The 24,773-nt window shown below is 42.3% G+C and overlaps 1 protein-coding gene across 2 annotated transcripts in view; it reads right to left on the minus strand.

The window, feature by feature from the left end:
• The window catches only part of LOC124718828 (protein draper), a 403,131-nt gene that overhangs the window by 108,955 nt on the left and 269,403 nt on the right, over positions 1-24,773 (minus strand). For both annotated transcript variants that reach the window (XM_047244450.1, XM_047244449.1), the window contains exon 3: positions 694-820. In XM_047244450.1, the coding sequence (XP_047100406.1) occupies positions 694-820 (127 nt within the window). The remainder of the gene's footprint in view (positions 1-693; positions 821-24,773) is intronic.

The raw sequence follows: 24,773 nt of genomic DNA on the forward strand, positions 1-24,773 counted from the left end.
AGCATGACATGGGCTGCAGCATGTTTCCTGGGCTCGTGACCATAATGGCTGGACCCGTGAGCTTGTCAGATGAGTCCCAATTTCAGTTGGTAAGAGTAGGGGTCCAGTATGGCGCAGACCCCACGAAGGCATAGACCTGGGTTGTCAAGACGCTGTGCAAGCTGGTGTTGGCTCCATAATGAAGACTTCCAATGAGTTTTTGAGTTGATGCCATGTCTAGCTGCTGCACTATGCCAAGCAAAAAGAGATCTGATATATGAGGAGGTATGCCATGACTTGACACCTCAGTGTAAAAATGAGTACCTGTCCCTTTGCTGAAAAGGTGGATAATGAATATCCAAAAACATCAACAGATGGTTGAAGGCAAATTGATTACCCTTGAATTTTGAGAAGACTTGGTAGGCCCTATATACAGCTCTCATATAACTCCACAAGCTACAAAAAATAGTCTTCTCAAACAAAAGAACTGTAGGAAGTAGAAGTTTTTTGGATCACAGAAGATCGTCAGCTCAGTTGGAAAACCAACTGCTTAAAACTGAATACATAACTATAGTGTATGTTTTGACTGCATCCATGAATTGAGACTGTCTCAAGACAAATGAATAAGTAAGTGAATAAACATATGCTCTGTACTAGATTTCATGTAGCACTCTTACTTAGCAATGAGCTTTTCTAAATATCATAGGAACTTACTTGAGTCTTGTAGACAGTCTTGAAGTTGACCTTATACTTTGAGCATCTTGGTGGGAAGTTGAAGCACCACGTGTACTCTCTCACCTGGTAGGGCTTGTGTTCAGATACCCTCACCGTCGTCGTGTACCTGAAACATTTCATAGTTTTAAATATTTACAGTATTTGGAGTAAGTGTGCTTTTTTGGGATAAGGGTAGTTGCGGGAAAGAAGAGAAAACATCCTTAAAAATGAACCAAATGGCGTAAAATAGCAATCATGAATTTATGAAAATACTTGTATACACGTCAATGCGCTTGCCGCAGTGGTAACGCCCATTCCCGTCAGATCACCGAAGTTAAGCACTGTCGGGCTTGGCTAGCACTTGGATGGGTCACCGCCTGGGTCTGCCGAGTGCTGTTGGCATGCAGGGTACACTCTGTCCTAGTGAGGCCAATTGAGTAGTTTCGTGATGGATAGTTGCGTCCGCAGCTCGTGGTCGTGCGGTAGCGTTCTCGCTTCCCACGCCCGGGTTTCGGGTTCGATTCCCGGCGGGGTCAGGGATTTTCTCTGCCTCGTGTTGACTGGGTGTTGTGTGACTGATGTCCATAGATGTTAAGTCCCATAGTGCTCAGAGCCATTTGAATAGTTGCGGCTCCGGATGAGGCGAAACTAGCGCTGTGTCACTGTTAGAGGTACAGAGGCGAGCGAATGTGCCGGGGCTGTCCCGAATTCATTACTACCAGCGACACGTCGCCACAACGTGCACTCAGTCCTTGTGACGTCAATTGAGAACTTACTTAACTAAAGAATAGCGGCTCCAGATGAGGCGAAACAAGCGCTATATCATTGTTAAGTGGTACAGAGGAGAGCGAGTGAGTCGGGGTTTACCCCAATTCACTGCTACTAGCGCCACATCGTCCGGCTCCAGATGAGGCGAAACAAGCGCTATATCATTGTTAAGTGGTACAGAGGAGAGCGAGTGAGTCGGGGATTACCCCAATTCACTGCTACTAGCGCCACATCGTCCGTAGCGCGCCTGTGCTTAACATACAAAGGATTGCACCATAAGCCAAGGGTGAAGTTAAGAACTGGAATAACTTTTCCAAACTCGATCAGTTTATGCTAAAGTAAATCTCCCTGACGGATTAAAACTGTGCGCCGGACGGAGACTCGAACTCGGGACCTTTGGCTTTCGCGGGCAAGTGCTCTACCATCTTTTTTTTTCATTTTGTTCGGTATTATTTGTTGTGTTTGGTCTGGGCGGACGTCATATGACACCCGTTCAAGTTGATCGTTGATTCCGTTGCACAGTTATTTTATTACAGAGGGCCGCCGGCTCTCAGAACCGAACACGCTATCGTGCCGGCTACCACTGAGCTACCCAAGCACGATTCACGCCCCGTCCTCACAGCTTTACCTCCGCCAGTACCTCGTGTCCTATGCTAAAGTATATTAATGTTATGGCTCTGAGCACTATGGGACTTAACATCTATGGACCTGTGATCATCAGTCCCCTAGAACTTAACAACTACTTAAACCTTACTAACCTATGGACATCACACAACACCCAGTCATCACGAGGCAGAGAAGTATATTAATGTTAACATGGTAAAGTCTCAGAATGATCAAATTAATATACCGGGTGATCAAAAAGTCAGTATAAATTTGAAAACTTAATAAATCGCGGAATAATGTAGATAGAGAGGTAAAAACTGACACACATGCTTGGAATGACATGGGGTTTTATAAGAAGAAGAAGAAGAAGAAGAAGAAGAAAAAAAAGTTCACAAAATGTCCCACGGATGGCGCTGGACAGTAAAACTACTACCGTGACGGGTGAGAGGTACGCCGATATGTTACAGAATCGCATCATCCCCAGCCTGGCTGATAAACACCTGCTGGAACGTACGATGTTTATGCAGGATGGCGCTCCACCCCATATTGCTAGACGCGTGAAAGACCTCTTGCGAGCGTCGTTTGGTGGTGATCGTGTGCTCAGCCGCCACTTTCGTCATGCTTGGCCTCCCAGGCCCCCAGACCTCAGTGCGTGCGATTATTGGCTTTGGGGTTACCTGAACTCGCAAGTGTATCGTGATCGACCGACATCTCTAGGGATGCTGAAAGACAACATCCGACGCCAATGCCTCACGATAACTCCGGACATGCTTTACAATGCTGTTCACAACATTATTCCTCTACTACAGTTATTGTTGAGGAATGATGGTGGACATATTGAACATTTCCTGTAAAGATCATCATCTTTGCTTTGCCTTACTTTAATATGCTAATTATTGCTATTCTGATTAGATGAAGCGCCATCTGTCGGACATTTTTTGAACTTTTGTATTTTTTTGGTTCTAATAAAACCCCATTCCATTCCAAGTATGTGTGTCAATTTGTACCTCTCTATCTACATTATTCCGTGATTTATTCAGTTTTCAAATTTATACTGACTTTTTGATCACCCGGTGTATCAGGAAAAGTATATAATTTTAATAAAAGAAAGTTAAAAATTGATAAGAATAAGCGAAAGTAGGTCATAATTAAAAGTTACAGGTGTCAACTTGATCAGAGCGATATTTCGGTCAAAATTGACATTTTTACGAAAAATTGAAGGCGCTAAATATTACACTCAGAAACGTGAAAATTCGTATGTAGCCTCAGTATGATGTGGCACCAGTAAGCTACCTCTATTATTTTTCAAGTTATTTACAAAAAACCAATTTTGGAACGAAAACGTCGTTATTCGTAATACATTAATTACCATTTGTATTTGTCATAGAATGTTCCACTTGCAGCACACTATTACATTCAGAAAATAAGACAGCTGTACCAAGTTTCAAGACTATATTCTAAATAACGGTAGTTACAAGGAATCATAAAAAGGCAGTTCAGAAGTCACGCTCTACTGTCGGTTCCGTTCTAAAAATTCTAGCCAGCAAAGTTTAAATGCAGTCGTGCTAAAACTTTTTCAGTAACTAAAACAAACTGAACTCTACTTATACAAAAATTAAGAAGATTGTAAATTGTTAAACGACAGAAATATTAACTAATACATGTCCGAGAAATGGGCCATTTAGTACTGCTACTTGTGCCTATAGGGCGGTTGATTAATTGAAAGAGACACTTCACACCGAGATAACAATCTGTCCTCGTCAGTCAAACGCCTGCGTGCTCTGTGCGTTAGACGACCTCAGAGCTGGGCAGCTATCAAAAGCATTTTAGGTAAAAGTAGGAGGCGAACTCACGAGGACTGTGAACCATCCTGGATTACTTGGTTTTCAGTGGTCAGATAATTTCCCCTTTTATGGCGAGCAACTAACTCTGGTGATTAGAAGTCAGGGTGATAGACCATTTTACTTGTTAACAGTACTGTTTTTGACAGACGTATTATTATTATTATTATTATTATTATTATCATCATCTTCTTTCCTTTCTCAGACCTTAGGTCTGGTTAAAAATGGAAAGTGACGCGGACCTGGATCAAGCGTGACTTCCTTTTAACTGTACGGTATATGTTACATTGCATTTAGGAACTTTCGGGTAATTCAACATGTATCAATAATTACAGATTTCTGTAGTTGTATATATAAGTTTGGATGTAGCTGTATTGCGTTGATGTACTGGTGAATATTGTGTGATATGACTCCTGTAGTTGATAGTATAATTAGTGTAATGTCAACTTTATCCTGATGCCACGTGTCCTTGACTTCCTCAGTCAGTTGGATGTATTTTTCAATTTTTTCTCCTGTTTTCTTCTGTGTATTTGTTGTATTGGGTATGGATATTTCGATTAATTGTGTTGATTTCTTCTTTTTATTTGTGAGTATGATGTCAGGTTTGTTATGTGGTGTTTTATCTGTTATAATGGTTCTGTTCCAGTATAATTTGTATTTATCATTCTCCAGTACATTTTGTGGTGCATACTTGTATGTGGGAACATGTTGTTTTATTAGTTTATGTTGTATGGCAAGTTGTTGTTGTATTATTTTTGCTACATTGTCATGTCTTCTGGGGTATTCTGTATTTGCTAGTATTTTACATCCGCCTGTGATGTGATCTACTGTTTCTATTTGTTGTTTGCAAAGTCTGCATTTATCTGTTGTGGTATTGGGATCTTTAATAATATGCTTGCTGTAATATCCGGTGTTTATTGTTTGATCCTGTATTGCAATCATGAATCCTTCCATTGTATATATTGCCTTTTCTTAGGCATGTGTTGGATGCGTCTTGATCGATGTGTGGCTCTGTTCTTCGTATCTGTTGATGTTATGTGATCTAAAGGGTTGTAGAAGTGGTTATGAAATTGCAGTGGTGTAGCCGATGTATTCATATGAGTGATTGCTTTGTGTATTTTGCTAGTTTCTACTCGTTCTATAAAGGATTTTCTTAAATTGTCTACCTGTCCATAATGTAGGTTTTTTACGTCGATAAATCCCCTTCCTCCTTCCTTTCTGCTTACTGTGAATCTTTCTGTTGCTGAATGTATGTGATGTATTCTATATTTGTGGCATTGTGATCGTGTAAGTGTATTGAGTGCTTCTAGGTGTGTGTTACTCCATTTCACTACTCCAAATGAGTAGGTCAATATTGGTATAGCATAAGTATTTATAGCTTTTGTCTTGTTTCTTGCTGTCAATTCTGTTTTCGGTATTTTTGTTAGTCTTTGTCTATATTTTTCTTTTAGTTCTTCTTTAATATTTGTATTATCTATTCCTATTTTTTGTCTGTATCCTAGATATTTATAGGCAACTGTTTTTTCCATCGCTTCTATGCAGTCGCTGTGGTTATCCAATATGTAATCTTCTTGTTTAGTGTGTTTTCCCTTGACTATGCTATTTTTCTTACATTTGTCAGTTCCAAAAGCCATATTTATATCATTGCTGAATACTTCTGTTATGAAACTTCCTGGCAGATTAAAACTGTGTGCCCGACCGAGACTCGAACTGGGGACCTTTGCCTTTCGCGGGCAAGTGCTCTACCAACTGAGCTACCGAAGCACGACTCACGCCCGGTACTCACAGCTTTACTTCTGCCAGTACCTCGTCTCCTACCTTCCAAACTTTACAGAAGCTCTCCTGCGAACCTTGCAGAACTAGCACTCCTGAAAGAAAGGATATTGCGGAGACATGGCTTAGCCACAGCCTGGGGGATGTTTCCAGAATGAGATACTTCTGTTATCTTTAGTAATTGGTTGAGTTGTTGATTATTATTATTATTATTATTATTATTATTATTATTATTATTATTATTATTATTATTATTATTATTATTATTATTGACATTACTATATTTTGAGCATGTGAACTCTTAAAGAATATATCAATCAGCTAGAAATCAAAACTTTTACATATGGTCATAATTCCAGATTCCACTGACTAAATAGCAAGTAGAAACGATTTCTTTCAGTGAGCACAAAGAGTAATTTGGACATACAGACTGTTGTTATCCATCGCTTTCTGGCTGGCCGTAAAAATAGTGTTCAGGCTCTTGTAAACGGCGAAGGTAGATGTAAAGTACGCACAGACAATTTGAGTGTCTTTTGATAATGACACAGAGAAACATCGATCAAATGATTATTTACCCACCGCCCCACACAGTCACAAAAACTTACAATGGCCGGGAGAGCAGTGTGCTGACCACATGCCCCTCCATATCTACATCCAGTGACACCTACTGGCTGAGTGGCTGAGGACGACACGGCAGTCGGTCAGTACCTTTGGGCCTTTCGAGGCCTGAGAATTTGTGTATAGATTTCCATTTGTCCAAAAATGTGTTTTGCATTCAGAATGTTTGTCCCAGCTTACACGACAGGCGGAGATCAAGGTCTGTATGTGGGGTCACAAACTATAATTTTAACTTGACAAACATTTTCAATTACAGTAGGTCGTAGTAGCAGTAGGTAAATCGCAATTCAAGGTGACAATGGCAAATATGTTTGTCGTTTCGGAATGTATATTCGCCTAGAATAGTCAACTTGTACGGCACGCGGAGATAATGGACTACCGCAGTGGTCATGGTTTTTATCTATGACAATGTTGTATACAAATTATCCAGTTAATAAATTAATAAATACTTTAAAACAAATAAAATGATATTTGCAATAAAGTAACATGAAAAGGGAGTCTCCTATTCGTGATTAATAACTTAGCTTTGTAAAATGATAAGTGTGAAGCTTGGTATCCACGATGCCCTTTTGCCTTTTGACTTTTGCATTAAAATTTTCCACAAATAGTACGTTTCGGCGCAAAATCCGTATGCTGTGTCATAAGCCAGTTAGAAGCATTTCTAACGATACCTTATTCAACCCTTTACGATTTTGTGTGTTGAGAAAAAGGAACGTTGACTTGAAAAATAATACACCCTTTGTCAGAAAAGTTCAAGGACAGGATTTCAATTTTTGAGTTTGCAGTGCTAAAAAGGAACAACAATGCTGTTTTTATGTTACCTAGTATGTGTGCGTCCTTGAAATGAGCTTGGCCATGTTTCCGCTCCAACTCACAAGGTGGCAGGTTTGTAGTTACTATTAGCAACACACTAATTGGGTTCTTGGCACATTAGTTACGGTGACACAATGGATGCTGATTGTGAGCAAAGAGAGAACATGTTCTCAGTTAAGCTCGAAAAAACCGCTAGTGAAATGTTGACAATGATTAAGCAAGCATATGGAGGAGAGGTACATTCAAGAAGTCATGTTTTCGAGTGTCACAAAACGTTTCGTGAAGGCAGAGACTCAGTGTAACACGATCACAGGAGTTGGTCGCCCGTCTAGAGCATTCAACTATGCAAACGAGGAGCGTGCAAGGCAGTCGTTGCAATAAGTTTGTCCTGTAACTGTGAGTGCGATATTAGAACAACTAAATTCAAATCGTGATGTGTGCCGTAAGATTGTACGCGAAGATTTAGGGAAACGGAAACTTAATGCAAAACTCGTCCATCACACACTAATAGACGAACAGAAAGAGGAAAGGCGAAGAATTTCTGCTGACAGAGCCAGATGTGATACCACATTTCTGTCAAAGATTTTGCTGGGGATGAAAGTTGGTGCTACCACTACGACCCTCACACAAAGCAACTATGACCCTTACACAAAGCGTCAAAGTACTGAATGGCGGAGTCCTGGATTACCAGCCTCGAAAGATGCCAAACGACAATCTTCGAGAACAAAGGTAATGTCGATTGTATTCTTTGATAGTAAAGGATAAGTTCACCATGAGTAGTTCCTATAGGTCAAGCAGTGAACGAAAATCTTTACGTCGAAGTTTTGCAACGTTCGCGACAAGCAATTAGACGTAGACGCCCTGATTTGTGGTGTTCTCAGGACTGATTCTTACTGCGTGGCCAGTGCTGCTAACAAGTGATTTCAAACTGATTATTTCAAACTGATTCCATGTTTTTAGATTTCCAGAAGGCATTTTACGCTATACCGCACGAGCGGCTTGTAGCGCTTATGGAGTATAGTCTCAGTTATGTGACTGGATTCGTGATTTTCTGTCAGAGAGCTCACAATTAGTAGTAATTGACAGAAAGTCATCGGAGAAAACAGAAGTGGTTTTTGGCGTTCGCCAAGGGAATGTTATAGCTTCCTTCTGCTGTTCCTTATTTATATAAACGATTTAGGTGACAATCTGACAGCCGTCTTAGGTTGTTTGCAGATGACACTGTCGTTTATCGACTAGTACAGTGATCAGAAGATGAAAACAAATTGCAAAACGATTTAGAAAAGGTATTTGTATCGTGCAAAAATTAGCAATTGATCCTAAACAACGAAAACTGTGAAGTCATCCACATCAGCGCTAAAAGGAAACCGTTAAACTTCGATTACACGATAAATCAGTCAGATCTAAAGGCCGTAAATTCAACTAAATACCTAGAAAAGAACACGTAAAAATTTTTTTTGTGGGGAGGGAAAACTAAAGACAGCATTTTACTGACAGAACACTTACAAAACGTAACAGATCTACTACAGACACTGCCTACAATACGCTTGTCCGTCCCTTTTGAAGTACAGCTGTGCGGTGTGGGATCCTTGGAAGACAAGTAAAACAAAAAGTGTTTTCCATTGCGGCGGTATCTTTTCGCGAAATTTCTATCACCATCTTTCTCCTCCAAATACGAAAATATTTTGTTAAGCCCGACCTTCACAGGGAGAAACGATCATAATAATAATATAAGGATAACCAGAGCAGTTATAACAGTCGAGGGACATGAAAGGGAAGCAGTGGTTGGGAAGGGAGTGAGACAGGGTTGTAGCCTCTCCCCGATGTTATTCAATCTGTATATTGAGCAAGCAGTAAAGGAAACAAAAGAAAAATTCGGAGTAGGTATTAAAGTCCATGGAGAAGAAATAAAAACGTTGAGGTTCGCCGATGACATTGTAATTCTGTCCTACGCTCGCAGGTTCGAATCCTGCCTCGGGCATGGATGTGTGTGATGTCCTTAGGTTAATTAGTTTTAAGTAGTTCGAAGTTGTAAGGGACTGATGACCACAGCAGTTAAGTCCCATAGTGCTCATAGCCATTTGAACCATTTTTTTGTAATTCTGTCAGAGACAGCAAAGGACTTGGAAGAGCAGTTTAACGGAATGGACAGTGTCTTGAAAGGAGTATGTAAGATGAACATCAACAAAAGCAAAACGAGGATAATGGAATGTAGTCGAATTAAGTAGGGTGATGCTGAGGGAATTAGATTAGGAAATGAGACACAAAGGAGTTTTCCTATTTGGGGGGCAAAATAACTGATGATGGTCGAAGTAGAGAGGATATAAAATGTAGACTGGCAATGGCAAGGAAAGCATTTATGAAGAAGAAAAATTTGTTAACAACGAGTATAGATTTAAGTGTCAGGAAGTCTTCTCTGAAAGTATTTGTATGGAGTGTAACGTGGACGATAAGCAGTTTGGACAAGAAGAGAATAGAAGCTTTCGAAATGTGGTGCTACAGAAGAATGCTGAAGATTAGGTGGGTAGATCACATAACTAATGAGGAGTTTGTGGCACAACTTGACAAGAAGAAGGGACCGGTTCGTAAGACATGTTCTGAGGCATCAGGGGATCACAAATTTAGCGTTGGAGGGCAGCGTGGAGGGTAAAAATCGTAGAGGGAGACCAAGAGATGAATACAGTAAACAGATTCAGAAGGATGTAGGTTGCAGTAGGTACTGGGAGATGATGAAGCTTGCACAGGATAGAGTAGCATGGAGAGCTGCATCAAACCAGTCTCAGGACTGAAGACAACAACAACAACAACAACAACAACAACCAGAGCTCGCACGGAAAGATATAGGTATTCGTTTTTTTTCGCAATCTGTTTGAGATTGGAATAATAGAGAATTATTGTGAAGGTGGTTCGATGAACCCTCTGCCAGGCACTTAGGTGTGATTTGCTGAGTTTCCATGTAGGTGTAGATCTGTTAGCGGGTATCTGGCCAGACATTTTGTTATTGCCATACGACATCCCCCATATTAGGCCGACCTTTCGCCTTGCGATTTTTTCCTTGTTTCCGCGAGTGAAAAGACAACTGAAAGGGAAGCTTCATCAAGATGTCGCAAACATCCAACGGGCTGCGAGAAACGAGCTTACAAGCGATGCAGTTGAAAATTTCCCTGCTTGCCTCCACGACCTCCAGAAACGCTGTCAACTACGTATAGATTGCCAAGGAGACTACTATGATAGTAGATAGAATCATTATATTGTAAGTTCTTTTTTTTTTTTTTTTTTTTTTAAACCTGCGCTGGAACTTTTCTGACAGGGGCAGTATGTATGATAGTTGGTGTTGGGGGAGTCAAATGCTTTCTCCATGTTGGAACATTTAACTAAGGCGAAGGCTTTGTGATGGTTCTGTATGTATTGGTTTTTATACGAGGGTAAGTAAATTATTATCCGCAATTTAGTTATATTTATGTTTATTTTGGTAGTACTGTCGTTTTACGTTGATGAAGCATGCTTTGTTTATTTGTTGTTATATCGTTGTAATTTTCAAGCTGCTAGGTTATTTCGTTATCGCTGCCGTGCTGTCAGTCATGGCTGCTCCGCTTTCTATTTGCACCAAAGAAGAGCAACGTTCAGTGATCCGTTTTTTGTGGTCGGAAGGCGTATCAGAGGCCGAAATTCATCGAAGACTTTAGGTACAGTATGGGAACAGTGTTTTGCCACAATGGAGTGTCTACGAATGGACTGAAAAATTCCGAAATTGTGGCACAAGTGTTCCGCACGATGAAGGAGCCAGACGACCGTTTTCCGCCAAAAATGAAGAAACCATTGAGCGTTCACGTGAAATTATTCTCTTGGACAGACGATTAACTATTGACGAAGTGGCACATCGTCTGCAAATTAGTCACGGTTTTGCCTACGAAATCATCCACAACAGACTTGCGTTTCATAAGGTTTGTGCAGGATGGGTCCCAAAACAACTCACACAGTTGCATAAACAAACGCGATTGGACATCTGCAAAAAAACATTGGATCGCTATGGTAACAAAGGGGACAACTTCTTAGACAGGATCATTACTGGTGACGAAACGTGAGTCCATCATTACGAGCTGGAGAGTAAACGGCAGAGGTTGGAATGGAAACATCCGAATTCGCAGTGCAAGAAAAAGTTCAAGACCCAACCGCCCGCAGGAAAACTGACGCGTATGGTTTTTTGGGACGCACGAGGTCCCTCACTGGAACATTATGGGGAAAGGGGCACAACAATAAACAGTGTACGTTACAGTGAGATGCTCACTGCCAGGCTAGAGCCTGCAATTCGAAGCAAACGCCGAGGATTGCTGTCAAAAGGTGTTGTGTTGCACGACAATGCCCGTCCGTATACTGCTGCCCACACTCCTGAAACACTCCAGAAACTCAAATTTGAAGTACTGGATCATCCTCCATATAGTCCCGATCTTGCTCCTTCTGACTGTCACTTGTTTGGTCCACTCAAACGGGCATTAAGGGCCCGTCGATTTGCCTTTGACGAAGCAGTGAAAGGAGCGGTGCATTCCTGGCTCGCAGCTCAACCGAGAACCTTCTTTTATGAAGGTATCAGAAAGCTTTTACAACGATGGAAGGAGACTGTGTCGAAAAATGATTATCTTGTAAGTTTCCTATTTGATTACAATAAAATTTTATAACTGCTTTGCGGATAATAAGTGACTTAATCTCGTATACTATGAAAAGTTGAAGTTAGTGTTATTGTATCTGTTTCCCAACTGGAAAATTACTTACGTCAGTGGACTGCTACGGTCGCAGGTTCGAATCCTGCCTCGGGCATGGATGTGTGTGATGTCCTTAGGTTAGTTAGGTTTAAGTAGTTCTAAGTTCTAGGGGACTGATGACCTAAGATGTCAAGTCCCATAGTGCTCAGAGCCATTTGAACTTACGTCAGTGACTCAGTTGTGTTGCTTCTCGCAGTTAATTTGCCCGACACGATATATGAGCATATGGCATTGTTGGCCGGAAGTCCCCAGGCGGGGCGGTTCGGCCGCCGCTCCACTACTTCTTTAACTCCACTGAATATGAAATTATGATGAAAGACACATAACACCCAGTCATCTCGAGGCAGAGAAAATCTCTGACCCCGCCGGGAATCGAACCCGGGACCCCGTGCTTGGGAAGCTAGAACGCTACCTCAAGACCACGAGCCGCGGACACAGACACGATGAATTTATATTAAAAAAAACGCCACCGGTCCAATACTCAAACAATATTCTAGATAAATGACTGTATTTGTTGTTAAAACTGATTTTTGTGAATTATTTTTACTTTTGTAAGAATGCAAGACTAAAGAGATTTCGTTAAGCGAGGATCGGAAAAAAATTACTGAACTCGGTTTATTCAAATATGATTGAATATTGAAAATATTGATTACTTTTATTGTTGCAAAGGAAGAATCTCTAATCAAGAGAAATCTCATACACTTACATTTATTTTGATTGTCAGAATTAGAAAATATTAAGATAACTATTATGACTGGACGTTTATCATTTAGAGCAATGGCGCTTGTAAGTAGGCTGTTTAGATTTTTATGTTGGTAATGCCACGTAGCGCCCTATATGAAAATCACTGACTGTGTTGTGTGCAGTCTGTGGCTGGTTTGCATTGTTGGAATTTGTCCGTTAACAGCGCGTAAGCGTTGCGCAGTTGGAGGTGAGCCGCCAGCAGTGGTGGATGTGGGGAGAGAGATGGCGGAGTTTTGAGAGCGGATGATCTGGATGTGTCCATCAGAGACAGTAAATTTGTAAGACTGGATGTCATGAACTGATATATATCATGACTTTTGGCCGGCCGGTGTGGCCGTGCGGTTAAAGGCACTTCAGTCTGGAACCGCGTGACCGCTACGGTCGCAGGTTCGAATCCTGCCTCGGGCATGGATGTGTGTGATGTCCTTAGGTTCGTTAGGTTTAAGTAGTTCTAAGCTCTAGGGGATTTATGACCACAAATGTTGAGTCCCATAGTGCTCAGAGCCATTTGAACCATTATTATGACTTTTGAACACTATTAAGGTAAAGGCATTGTTTGTTCAGTATCAAAATCTTTCATTTGCTAACTATGCCTATCAGTAGTTAGAATCTTTTATTCAGCTGGCAGTATTGGCGCTCGCTGTATTGCAGTAGTTCGAGTGAGTGTGAGTAACGAAGATTTTTGTGAGATAAGTGATTCATGAAAGGTATAGGTTATTGTTAGTCAGGGCCATTCTTTTGTAGGGATTATTGAAAGTCAGACTGCGTTGCGCTAAAAATATTGTGTGTCAGCTTAAGCACAGTCATTTATAATTTTTCTAAGGGGACGTTTCACGCTGACCTCTGCACCAATGCTCTCCTATAAAATTTGCATAAAAAAATTAATTTCGCCACTTCATGAATATGGGAGCTGAAGCATATAGAAATTGACAACACTTTTGAGTACTATTTGATTATATTTAGGCTAAACATTACATGAAACTTACAAATTTCCATGCCTTGTCAGAAAACAGCTTCTTACACTACGAAAACAAGGATGAGACAGAATCTTCTTGCAAAAAACTACAGAGATTGCAATTACATCCGCAGATCATATTAACTGATTACAGTCTTCCTTATTTTTCTGAGAAGAGATAATATTTATATCTTTGAAAGTTCACGCAGTATTTCGTTACGACGTCAGTTTTGGTATATTTGCGAAGTTATTAAATATAATTTTCATCACGTTATGTGATTTCTTTCTTTCTTTAGCTTCCCCAGCTGGCGGAGTCTCATGATTCGCCACAGCTGCTCGTCGGAAAGCCCTGAGCCAGAACATAAACAAAGCTTGAGGCGCTGTTAGTATTCTTTTTGCCCCGCGCGCTGACGCAGATGCTAGCATATCATATCAACACGTGTGGTGAAGACGACTCGTCCGGACGCCTGTTGCTAGCTAGCGCTCCCCGTAATCGCCTTTCCGCTGACAAGTGAGTGTGCTCACCGCGATAGGCGTCTGTCTCGCTGAGCGAGGCCGTGATTCAGACATCTCTGTCAGCTTCCTGTGAATCACTCCGCGCTGATGTGACAGCGTTCAGGCGTACCGCCTGCATGTATCAAGAACTGTACTGACGTATTTGTCTGCAGTGCACTGCTTGTGCGAACAAAGAACACCGGAACAAGCGATCTATATCTACATCCACATCTATACTCCACGAGCCACCTCACGGTGTGTGGCGGGGGGTTCTTTCTGTGCCACTGCCACTTTCTCCTTTCCTCCACCAGTCGCGAATGGTGCGCGCGAAGAACGGTTGCTAATTATACCTTGATTGTCTTTTCGCGAGATATACGCTGAGGTGAAGAAAGTCATGGGATATTTCCTAATATCGTCCCGGAGATTCCCCTACCGGGCGTAGTGCACCAACTCAACAAGTCGTGGGAGTCCGCTGCTGAAATACTGGGCCGTGCTGCCTCTACAGCCGTCAATAACTGCCAAAGTGTTGCCGGTGCAGCACGACCTCTAGATTACGTCCCATAAATGTTCGATGAGTGACCAAATCATTCGCTCGAATTGTTCAGATTTTTCTTCAGCTCAATCGCGAGCAATTGTGACCCAGTGACACAGCGCATTGTCGTCTGTAAAAATTCCATCATCGTTGAGGAACGTGAAGCCCATAAACGGGTGAAAATGGTCTCCAAATAGCCGAACATGACCATTTCACACTCAATGATTGGATCAGAGGACCCAGTCGATTCCATGTAAACACATCCTACACCATTATGGAGCCGGCATCAGCTTGCACAGTGCATTGCTGCCTTGTTGACTACTTGCCTCCCAGGCTTTGTGGTATCTGCGCCTCACTCTGACACTGACATCTGCTCTTACCTACTGAAATTGAGACTCACCTGACCTGTCCACGGTTTTCCAGTCGTCTAGGGTCCAACCGATATGGTCAAGAGCGCAGGAGACACGTTGCAGACGATGTAGTGCTTTTAGCAAGGGAGCTCACGTCGGTCGTCTGCTGCCATAGCTCATTAACACCAAATTTCGCCGCACTGTCCTAACGGATACGTTCGACGTACGTCCCACACTGATTTCTGCGGTTATTTCACGCGGTGTTGCCTGTTTGTTAGCACCGACAACTCTACGCAAACGCTGCTGCTCTCGATCGTTAAGGGAGCCACACCGTGGTTCAGGTCGAAAAAAATGTATTTTCGGTTTTCATCATATTTTGATCGATTAAGATTTTATTTTAGTACTCTGAAAAGGATTTTGCTGAAAAAATTTTTCTTCCAGCATTTAATGAGCGTTTTCGTACCACTTGTGTTTATGTACCACGCCCACTTTTCTGTCACCCACTTTTCTGCTTATATTTTAGATCTTTATATCCCCTACAATGTACGTTAGGGATTTTTTTTTACTCACGAGTGTGTTGGCTACCCTTGGAATGCAACGGTCGGTATTCTTTTGTTTCTGCTGTTTGTAAACAACACGCTTTCAAACAAGCGGTTAGTTTTGTTCAAGTGTGATTGCGAGTAGTTGTTACAGAAAACTTGCAGGTATACTATGGGCAGGCAATTAGAAGAAATAAAGAAAATCTGGAGGCAATGAAGAGAGATGTTTGAGCCATATTCTTCCATAAGTCCTCAACTGATGATAAGCCATGTCATGGATTGTGTCCATCAGGAGAAAGTTCGTGGTGCAAATACAATAGGGCTCTGGCAACTGGAGAATCTTATTCTCACCAGCATTCTCTTCCTGCTGCTGTTATTACAGCAATTAAACCTATTTTCAGAGACTTGGCTCATCCTGACCTTCTGAGGAAATGTCTGCATGGGCAGACACAGAATGGTCGAGCGGTTCTAGGCGCTACAGTCTGGAACTGCGCGACCGCTACGGTCGCAGGTTCGAATCCTGCCTCGGGCATGGATGTATGTGATGTTCTTAGGTTAGTTAGGTTTAAGTAGTTCTAAGTTCTAGGGGACTTATGACCTCGGAAGTTAAGTCCCATAGTGCTCAGAGCCATCTGAACCATTTGACCCAGACACAGAACCCAAAAGAATGTTTCAACAGCATAATTTGGAACCGCCTTTCTAAAACTGTATTTGTTGGCAAGCATACAATGAAATTAGGAGTTCATGATGCTGTTATTACATTCAATTGTGGTAATATTGGAAAGTGTTAGGTACTGAAAAAGCTGGGAATTAATCCTGGCGAAAATATTATCAGTGCGCTGCAACACTGCGATAAAATGAGGATAGCCGATGCAGACAGGTCTGCATCTAATATGGCCAAGAAAGCTAGACAAACATCCAGGGAGGTGAAAAAGAAGCTGTAAGACCTGCTACAGGCCAAAGAAGGGCCATTATACGCAGCAGGACAGTTTTAATTAACTGTAACTAATTTCAATAGTATTTCCTTTAAAGTCAATTTCCCACAAACTAGAATTTTCAGTACATATGCCCCATTATATCAGAAACTATCATAGATGAATGAATGAAATTTTCAGAGACTCTGCATAACATAAACAGCCACCTCTGGTACCACATTCATTAATATTCCCCCATTAGGAAGTTCACAAAAAGATATTTTCTGCAGAAAAAACTTAATATTTTTTGTTAATAAATTTAAAAAACTATTTCTTAAAAACTATAAAATGGATAAAGTAGATTTCAGTACAGTTGACTATTAGTATCATGTAACATACAGCAAAAATATTAAGGTCCTGAATCAAATACTTTTTTCAGAAATGTGTCTAATACTTGCCTAAATTAACATGGGTTAGATAGGCAGGGTTTGGTCCCCTAAGTGAAGGCTATCGGCTACTGTGTCGCCTGTGGTGAGAGGTAACGCCTGAAATTTGGTGTTCTCGGCACACTCTCGAGACTCTAGCTATCAGAATATTGAACTCCCTAACGATTTCCGAAACGGAATGCCCCATGCGTCTAGCTCCAATGTGCTTAATTCCGTGATACTTTTCTTTTGCATTCTTAAAGTTCACTTAATGCACTTTTCATTAATTTTCAGCATCGGTTCCACTGTCACGAACATTTGCACAGATATTACACATAAATACCTCACCATCAGATGAATCGATGGATTGACAACTTTCATGGAACCATTGCAGTTGTGTGGAACTATGAAAAAAAATAAGCAAAATATACAAACTGAGTAGTCCATGCGGAAGATAGGCAACATCAAGGATAGTGTGAGCTCAGGAGCGCCGTGGTCCGGTGATTAGCGAGAGGAGCTGCGGAACGAGAGGTCCTTCGTTCAAGTCTTCCCTCAAGTGAAAAGTTTAATTTTTTATTTTCAGACAATTATTATCTGTCCGTCCAAAGTAGCGAACAGTCAACTGCCAGCCAGGGAGCCTCGTTAGCAGGAATACTCTCTCTTCCGTGCGCTGTAGTCGACTGACGTCGTGTGTTTCGATGTTTGTTTAGGTGTAGCGTTCCCATACTACAGCGCAGTTACCTCGCATCGGACGGGCGGACGGACGGATGGACAGATAATAAGTCTGAAAATAAAAAGTTAAACTTTTCACTTGAGGGAAGTCTTGAACCAAGAACCTCTCGTTCCGCAGCTGCTCACGCTAACCACGGGACCACGGCGCACCCGAACTCACGCTATCCTTGATGTTGCCCATCTTTCGCATGGACTACTCAGTTTGTATATTTTGCTTATTTTTTTCATAGTTCAACACAACTTCTTCCTGTTTTCTCGATTGATCTGTGTTCAGTTTTTCAAGGCCTATCCACTGTGCCAACTTATAACTAAATCTGAGGGGGGTGCGATGGAGAGGTTCCATTGTTAGAAAACAGGTTTCCTAAGCACCCCATATTCGACGACTAGGGAGGATTAACAGAAAGTAGCCCCAGCAGAGTTCAAGCCATTGTAAAGGCGAAAGGTGAACACAGTGTACATGCATCTCCACTAATAGGCGTCCGGATACTTTTGGTTAGTGTATGTCGCGAATGCAGAGCTTCAATTGCTAGAAATGAAACGAGAAGCAGTCACATTTAAAGTGATGATTATCAGTTACGGTCTGGTACTGTTTCCAGTATTGCTAACGAAACTTTAGTTTTGCTGACAGACTGACCTGTAGCGTAGTCCGAGGTCTGGGTTCCGTTGAATGTTGTAAACTTGTTGGAGAGTTTGCGAAACCTACGAATGTTAGTTAACACCAAGACGAGTAGTTAGCATACTGGAGTCGCATTCGGGCGGGGGACGTTTCAAATCCGCGTGCAGCCACCATGATTTAGGTTTTCCCTAAATAGCGTCAGGCAAATGCTGGGATGGTTCCTTCCAATGGGCACGGCCAACTTCCTTTCACATATTTCCGTAATCTGCTTGCTCCCCTCGCTTGAAACAACCAACCAACCAAAGCAATGATTATGGTCCAAAATAAATGCGTAGCCGTAGCCCGAAGTGTACGCTTCACACAGTAAGTGCACTTTTACTCCGTACAGGAAGTCTAGCGTGGTGGCGCGAAGTACTCTTGATGGCGCATGTTTGTGGAGCTCACCGCTGTTGGCCAGAGGTTTTTGTGGGCCAGCTGGCAGAGCGGCAGAGCAGAACAGACGGCGCGGCGCAGTGGGCCGCAATTCTGGCCTATTAAGCGGCCCGCATTGAGCGCGAGGGAGCCACGCTACCCCGGCCTTCCTGGACGACCCGACGCACCAACGCCGCGGCCCGGACAGCTCCACACTACGTCCGTACAAAAAGACTGAACGCGCAACCACACGGCAATATGTGGTCGTAATAGTGTTGCCGTCAACATTGCTGCTATGTGGAAATATTTTGGATGGCTGGGCAATATTGTGGATGGCCGGGCAATATAGCTGATAGATCAGGCTGTAGCAAGTAGTTCCTACAATATTGTAGGGGTTGCCGGTCTTGTGCACCAAGGGTGGAGAATATTTTGTACGGCTAGGTAATACCTACCTCCGTCATTGTCTTCAAACGCTTCCCTCTCACGCTCAGCATTGTCCCCTGGAGGTGGCGCTCCACCCGGGGCACCAGTTCAAATCCCGGAGGTGGAAAATATTTTCACCGACGGCATTTGGCCGGCAAGGGAAGGAGAGGTGTTGGCATGAAGTTCCTGACCACCACACACTGCACCAACGGTTTAAATACCAAACCTCACCACAGTGTCTCATCGAGAGGGGGCATGTGAAGCCGTCGATAGTGAGCCGTCCGTCGGGTGCGGACTTTAACCTTGGCGGCCTGCTTGGTGCTATTCGAGAGGAGCAGGCCATGTGCCGGCATCGGGTTACCCCCTCTACTTTCTCCCATCGTCGTCATACAACACAAATATTACACTACTGGCCATTAAAATTGCTACAGCAAGAAGAAATGCAGATGATAAACGGGTATTCATTGGACAAATATACTAGAGCTGACATGTGATCACATTTTCACTCAATTTGGGTGCATAGATCCTGAGAAATCGGTACCCAAAACAACCACCTCTGGTCATAATAACGGCCTTGATACGCCTGGGCATTCAGTCAAACAGATGGCGTGTACAGGTACAGCTGCCCATGCAGCTTCAACACGATACCACAGTTCATTAAGAGTAGTGACTGACGTATTGTGACGAGCCAGTTGCTCGGCCACCATTGACCAGACGTTTTCAGTTGCTGAGAGATCTGGAGAATGTGCTGGCCAGGGCAGCAGTCGAACATTTTCTGTATCCAGATAGGCCCCTACAGGACATTCAACATGCGGTCGTGCATTATCCTGCTGAAATACAGGGTTTCACAGGGATCGAATGAAGGGTCGAGCCACGGGTCGTAACACATCTGAAATGTAACGTCCACTGTTCGAAGTGCCGTCAATGCGAACAATAGGTGACCGAGACGTGTAACCAATGGCACTCCATGCCATCACGCCGGGTGATACGACAGTATGTCGATGGCGAATACACGCTTCCAATGTGCGTTCACCGCGATGTCGCCAAACACGGATGCGACCATCATGATGCTGTAAGCAGAACCTAGATTCATCCGAAAAAATGACGTTTTGCCATTCGTGCACCTAGGTTTGTCCTTGAGTACACCATCGCAGGCGCAGTCCCACAACAGTCCTTTTGTGCAGCACAGCCAATACGCCAAGGGCTTGGAAATGCTGTGTTTCCTATGACATGTACACTTCCATGCAACACAGACCAATAAAGAAGGCCGATGTTGCCCCAGCGCAGCCTGATTCTCGTGCTGAGCAGCCTACATGTCGGGGATTGGAACACTGTTCTTGTCCCTGGTGCATAGGCTGCCCTTCAAAAGCAGATATATAAAGCAGGGCGGCACTACTCCCATGCAGTGCATCTGTCACGCAAGACAGCTTGTACAGCAGGGACTAAAAAATGTCATGTCTCTCTATCTCCATTAAAATCCGTGTGTGCCAAATTTGGTCCACTTTGGTCCAGAGGTCTGAGAGGAGTTCTTACACATACATACAAAATCTCAGCTTTATATAAAAAGCATTCAAAGTAGAATAGGATTAGATGTGGACAGTGCAGGATGTTTGTCATGGCCTTGTTAGTGGAACCATCGAAGCATTCAGCTTGGCAACTTGGAGGAACTGTGGAAAACTCAAGTAAGGGTTTTTCTTTTTAGCCCCTTCCCTTGTGGAATGCCAAAGTGGGGCAGCAGCACTAGCTCAGTTTCGTCCATTTTGCAGTCATAGTCGGCTCCATGCAAAACTGTTCTAGCGTGCAAACATTGCCGGATAACAGTGTTGGCAACAGTACGAGTATACGGTAATGTCGATGGGTCAAATTGCAGGGCTGTACTGTCGGCAAAATGCCGTTTTCATGTCGTGTAAAACATACCTTAACATAGGGCCGAAAGTGTTCTTCGCTGCTATTGGCTGATTCTGCGATGTCACTAAGGAACAGCGCTTCAACATGTGAACCGCGGATTTTCGCGTTGTATTTGTGAACTACTTTAGCTTCCACTGAAATAATGACACACAAATTTCTACTCTGCCACTGCTAGTACATTACTGCTACATTCTTTAACTTGCACAGCTTTTAAACAGACACTGGCGACCTAAAGAAAACTGAAGCAACTATCACGTCAAAACACATACACTGCCTCAAAACAGCAATATACAATGTGAAATTTTCTCAGAGAATGTTTTAATGAGAAAATTAGATCCAGATACCTCGATATTATTTGTATGCTTCAGAAGTATAAAAATTTCAATTGTCGTGTGAAGTGCCTTAATCCTAGAAAGCATTTTAATTCGGTAATCTAACTGATGCACAATCTCTTATACTTTTACTCATACCAGCACCCTTCGGATTTTTTTATCAAAATGGGTTGAGAATGTTGATTCAAGGTTTTTAAATTTATCCCCATAAATCGTAATGACTAGGGGATTCCAAAAAGTTAGACATTATTATGGGAGGCTAAGCAATGCTTACGAATTGAGCCTTTATTCACTGACAGGAATAATTCGTCAGATTTGAGAACGATTGTCTCTGATTTTGACCTGGTGCAACAAGAAAAGCGATCCATCCGATCAGGTAATACGTTTCCGTTGATCCAGGGTCCAATTTTTATGATACTGCACCCATTGCCATAGTAGCTGACGATAGTGGGCCAACATGGCGACACCTGGGGGTTGTCTGCTGTATATTTTGTGACAATAATCTTAAAATATGTTTCAGTTCTTTGACTAATTCCATTTCCATGGGGACCACATCCATGGAACAGACATCAGTATCTCTCTTTTTGTTGTTGTTTATGTGTATTATGTACCGTTGTTTCATTACATGTTCTACAGCCTCACTATGGATCTATTGAACAAATCTGTGTTACTAAATAGCTAAATATGTCACCCAAATCCAGTTGCATATTGCCTACCAGCTTCCAGAAACAATAAAACTTTTATTTTCAGTATTTCACACAATTATTGACTAAATTTAAAAAGTTTAATACTGTCACCATCTACTCGTTAAGAGATATAATATGTTAATGTTTTGACAAAATGACATGTGCACTGAAATTAGAAACTGTGGATATGGTTTGAGACAGCATAATTTGCTGTGCACAAATTGCCCCAGAGCATATTTATCCTGTATTTGAGAATGATAGTATTTAGCGACTTCCAACAAGCTTTACACATAATTTCGAACCTTATCTAAACTAGTTCCGACACACCCACGCTCCCACAAAAAAAAAAAAAAAAAAAAAAAAAAAAAAAAAAAAAATAATGAAAGAGAAAAAGTTTATCGCTTACTACTTTTTTGATGCGAATACAGTACAACTTCAGCTGCAGATATGACGATTTAATTTATTATATCTTTACTACCTACTCTATTTGCAACACATTTTGCAGTCTCTACGTGTACCACGGAATATAGCTGCAAAATCATGTTACTGTACGACACACAGGTCGAGGAGATACGACGCCATAAACACTGAGATGCGAGATAAACTAGGTTTTCTTAAAACGAAGAACAAGTTGTACGCATTATAATCATCTACTGTGGCAATGAGAGCATTTACCGACGACCAACAAATTTTAAACATAATTTCAAACCGTTTCTGAAAATTTTTCGCGCTTGGAGCCCCACAAAATAACGACAGGAAAAAAGTTTGCCGCTTACTAAAAATTTGTTGCTCATGCGGTAAAACTTCACGTCAAGGTTGACCTTTTAATTTATTATTTCTTTACTGCCAACTCTATTCGCTACCCATTTTCCAGAGAATATCGATATAAACTGTACGACACACAGTTTCGGGGGGAAAGTAGCTTTCCAGAAAAATATAAATAGTTCTCAATACTGACTGGATAAATATCTGTAGAAGTAACGTACAAAATTTAGCAGTTGATTAATTTGTAAAGTATTCGAATGTTTGATGCTGTTTTGTACATGGGAGTCCGATACTGTAAAGAATCAAGGGGGGAGGGGGATACATTAGTACAATGTAATCTAATGTCACCACTTGGTTGTTCTACGAATCTCATTTCCAACAGACTCGTTCAAATTACATATGGAGAGAAATTAATTACGTTAACAATGCCTTGCAGTAATTTTATTGAAGAGACATTTTTATTGAAACATTGGTTCGCAGGAGAGCTTCTGTGAAGTTTGGAAGGTAGGAGACGAGGTACTGGCGGATTTAAAGCTGTGAGGACGGGGCGTGCGTCGTGCTTGGGTAGCTCAGATGATAGAGCACTTGCCCGCGAAAGGCAAAGTTCCCGAGTTCGAGTCTCGGTCCGGCACACAGTTTTAATCTGCGAGGAAGTTTTGAAACTACGTTAATTATCGTCTATAAGTACAGGGCCCAGAGCGTTCACGATTAAAAGCGACAAGTTGGCGGCAGGTGCGCGCATTCAAGTGACCACTTGCCTTCAGGGCTATGATTGGCCGGCGTGTTCATTTGGGACTGACGACTCATGGTGAAGTCCTACTCGAGACTGTAGGCGCCCCAGTGTATGCTCCGCCATCGAGGCACCCCACACTTAATTTTCCACCCCTCCGTCCCGGACGCCTCATTCATCTCCACCCTCCCCACCTCCCTCCCTTTCATCCGCCACCATCAGACTAGCGGCTGCAAATTCCCCCCGCCTGGGCTGCCCCTTGGTCTTTTCTTCGACACCCTTCCGACTGAGGCGACCCTCACCCTAAATGTAAAGAGCTTCTCATTGTCCATTCGCCTCATCTACGTTCCGCTCCGTTGACCACCCCAAACGAACGAATTAATGGCCCTGCCCCGTTTCATCCTTTGTGCTACTGCCAAGACACTCTGGAATACAAAACCACCGCCAATCATGCAGTTTATGAAACCGAGCAGATACATTAATTCCATGTACATCTGTACTCCGCAAGCCACTTTACGGTTTGTGGTGGAGCGTACTTTGTGTACTATTGTCCGTTCCCTACTCACCTGTTCCAGTCGCGCACAGTTCGCTGGAAGAAAGATTGCTTAGTGGGGCTCCAGTTTCTCTGATTTCATCCTCACTGTCTTCTCGCGGGATATTCATAGGAGTAAGCGCTATATCGATTGCCGCTTACAGGAACTTTCTCTCTCAGGACTTCAACAGTAGACCGTACCGCGATGCAGAATGCCTCACTTGCAGCATCTGCAAGTGGGCTTAACTGAGTATCTCTGGGACGCTTTCGTGCTTACTAAATGAATCTGTAACGAAACGCTCTGCTCTTCTTTGGATCTTTTTCCTCAATCAGTTCTGTTTGGTACGTATCTCACACTGACGAGCAGCATTCAAGTATTGGCCGAACGAATGTTTTGTAAGCTACCTCCTTTCTAGGTTGAACTAAGTTTCTGGAGGGTTCCTCCAATGAATCATTCTGGCATCTTGTTTACCTGCATTATTTTTTATGTGATCTTTCCACTTCATCTCGCTACGTACCCGTATTCTCAAATTTTCAAATTTAAGGGTGTAACTATAATCGTGTAACACACACACACACACACACACACACACACACACACACACACACACACACACACACATATATATATATATATATATATATATATATATATATATATGGTGTTACAAAAAGGTACGGTCAAACTTTCAGGAAACATTCCTCACACACAAAGAAAGAAAATATGTTATGTGGACATGGGTCCGGAAACGCTTACTTTCCATGTTAGAGCTCATTTTATTACTTCTCTTCAAATCACATTAATCATGGAA

This window comes from Schistocerca piceifrons, chromosome 10, assembly GCF_021461385.2.
Source record: "Schistocerca piceifrons isolate TAMUIC-IGC-003096 chromosome 10, iqSchPice1.1, whole genome shotgun sequence".
In the NCBI taxonomy this organism is placed as follows: Eukaryota; Metazoa; Arthropoda; class Insecta; order Orthoptera; family Acrididae; genus Schistocerca; species Schistocerca piceifrons.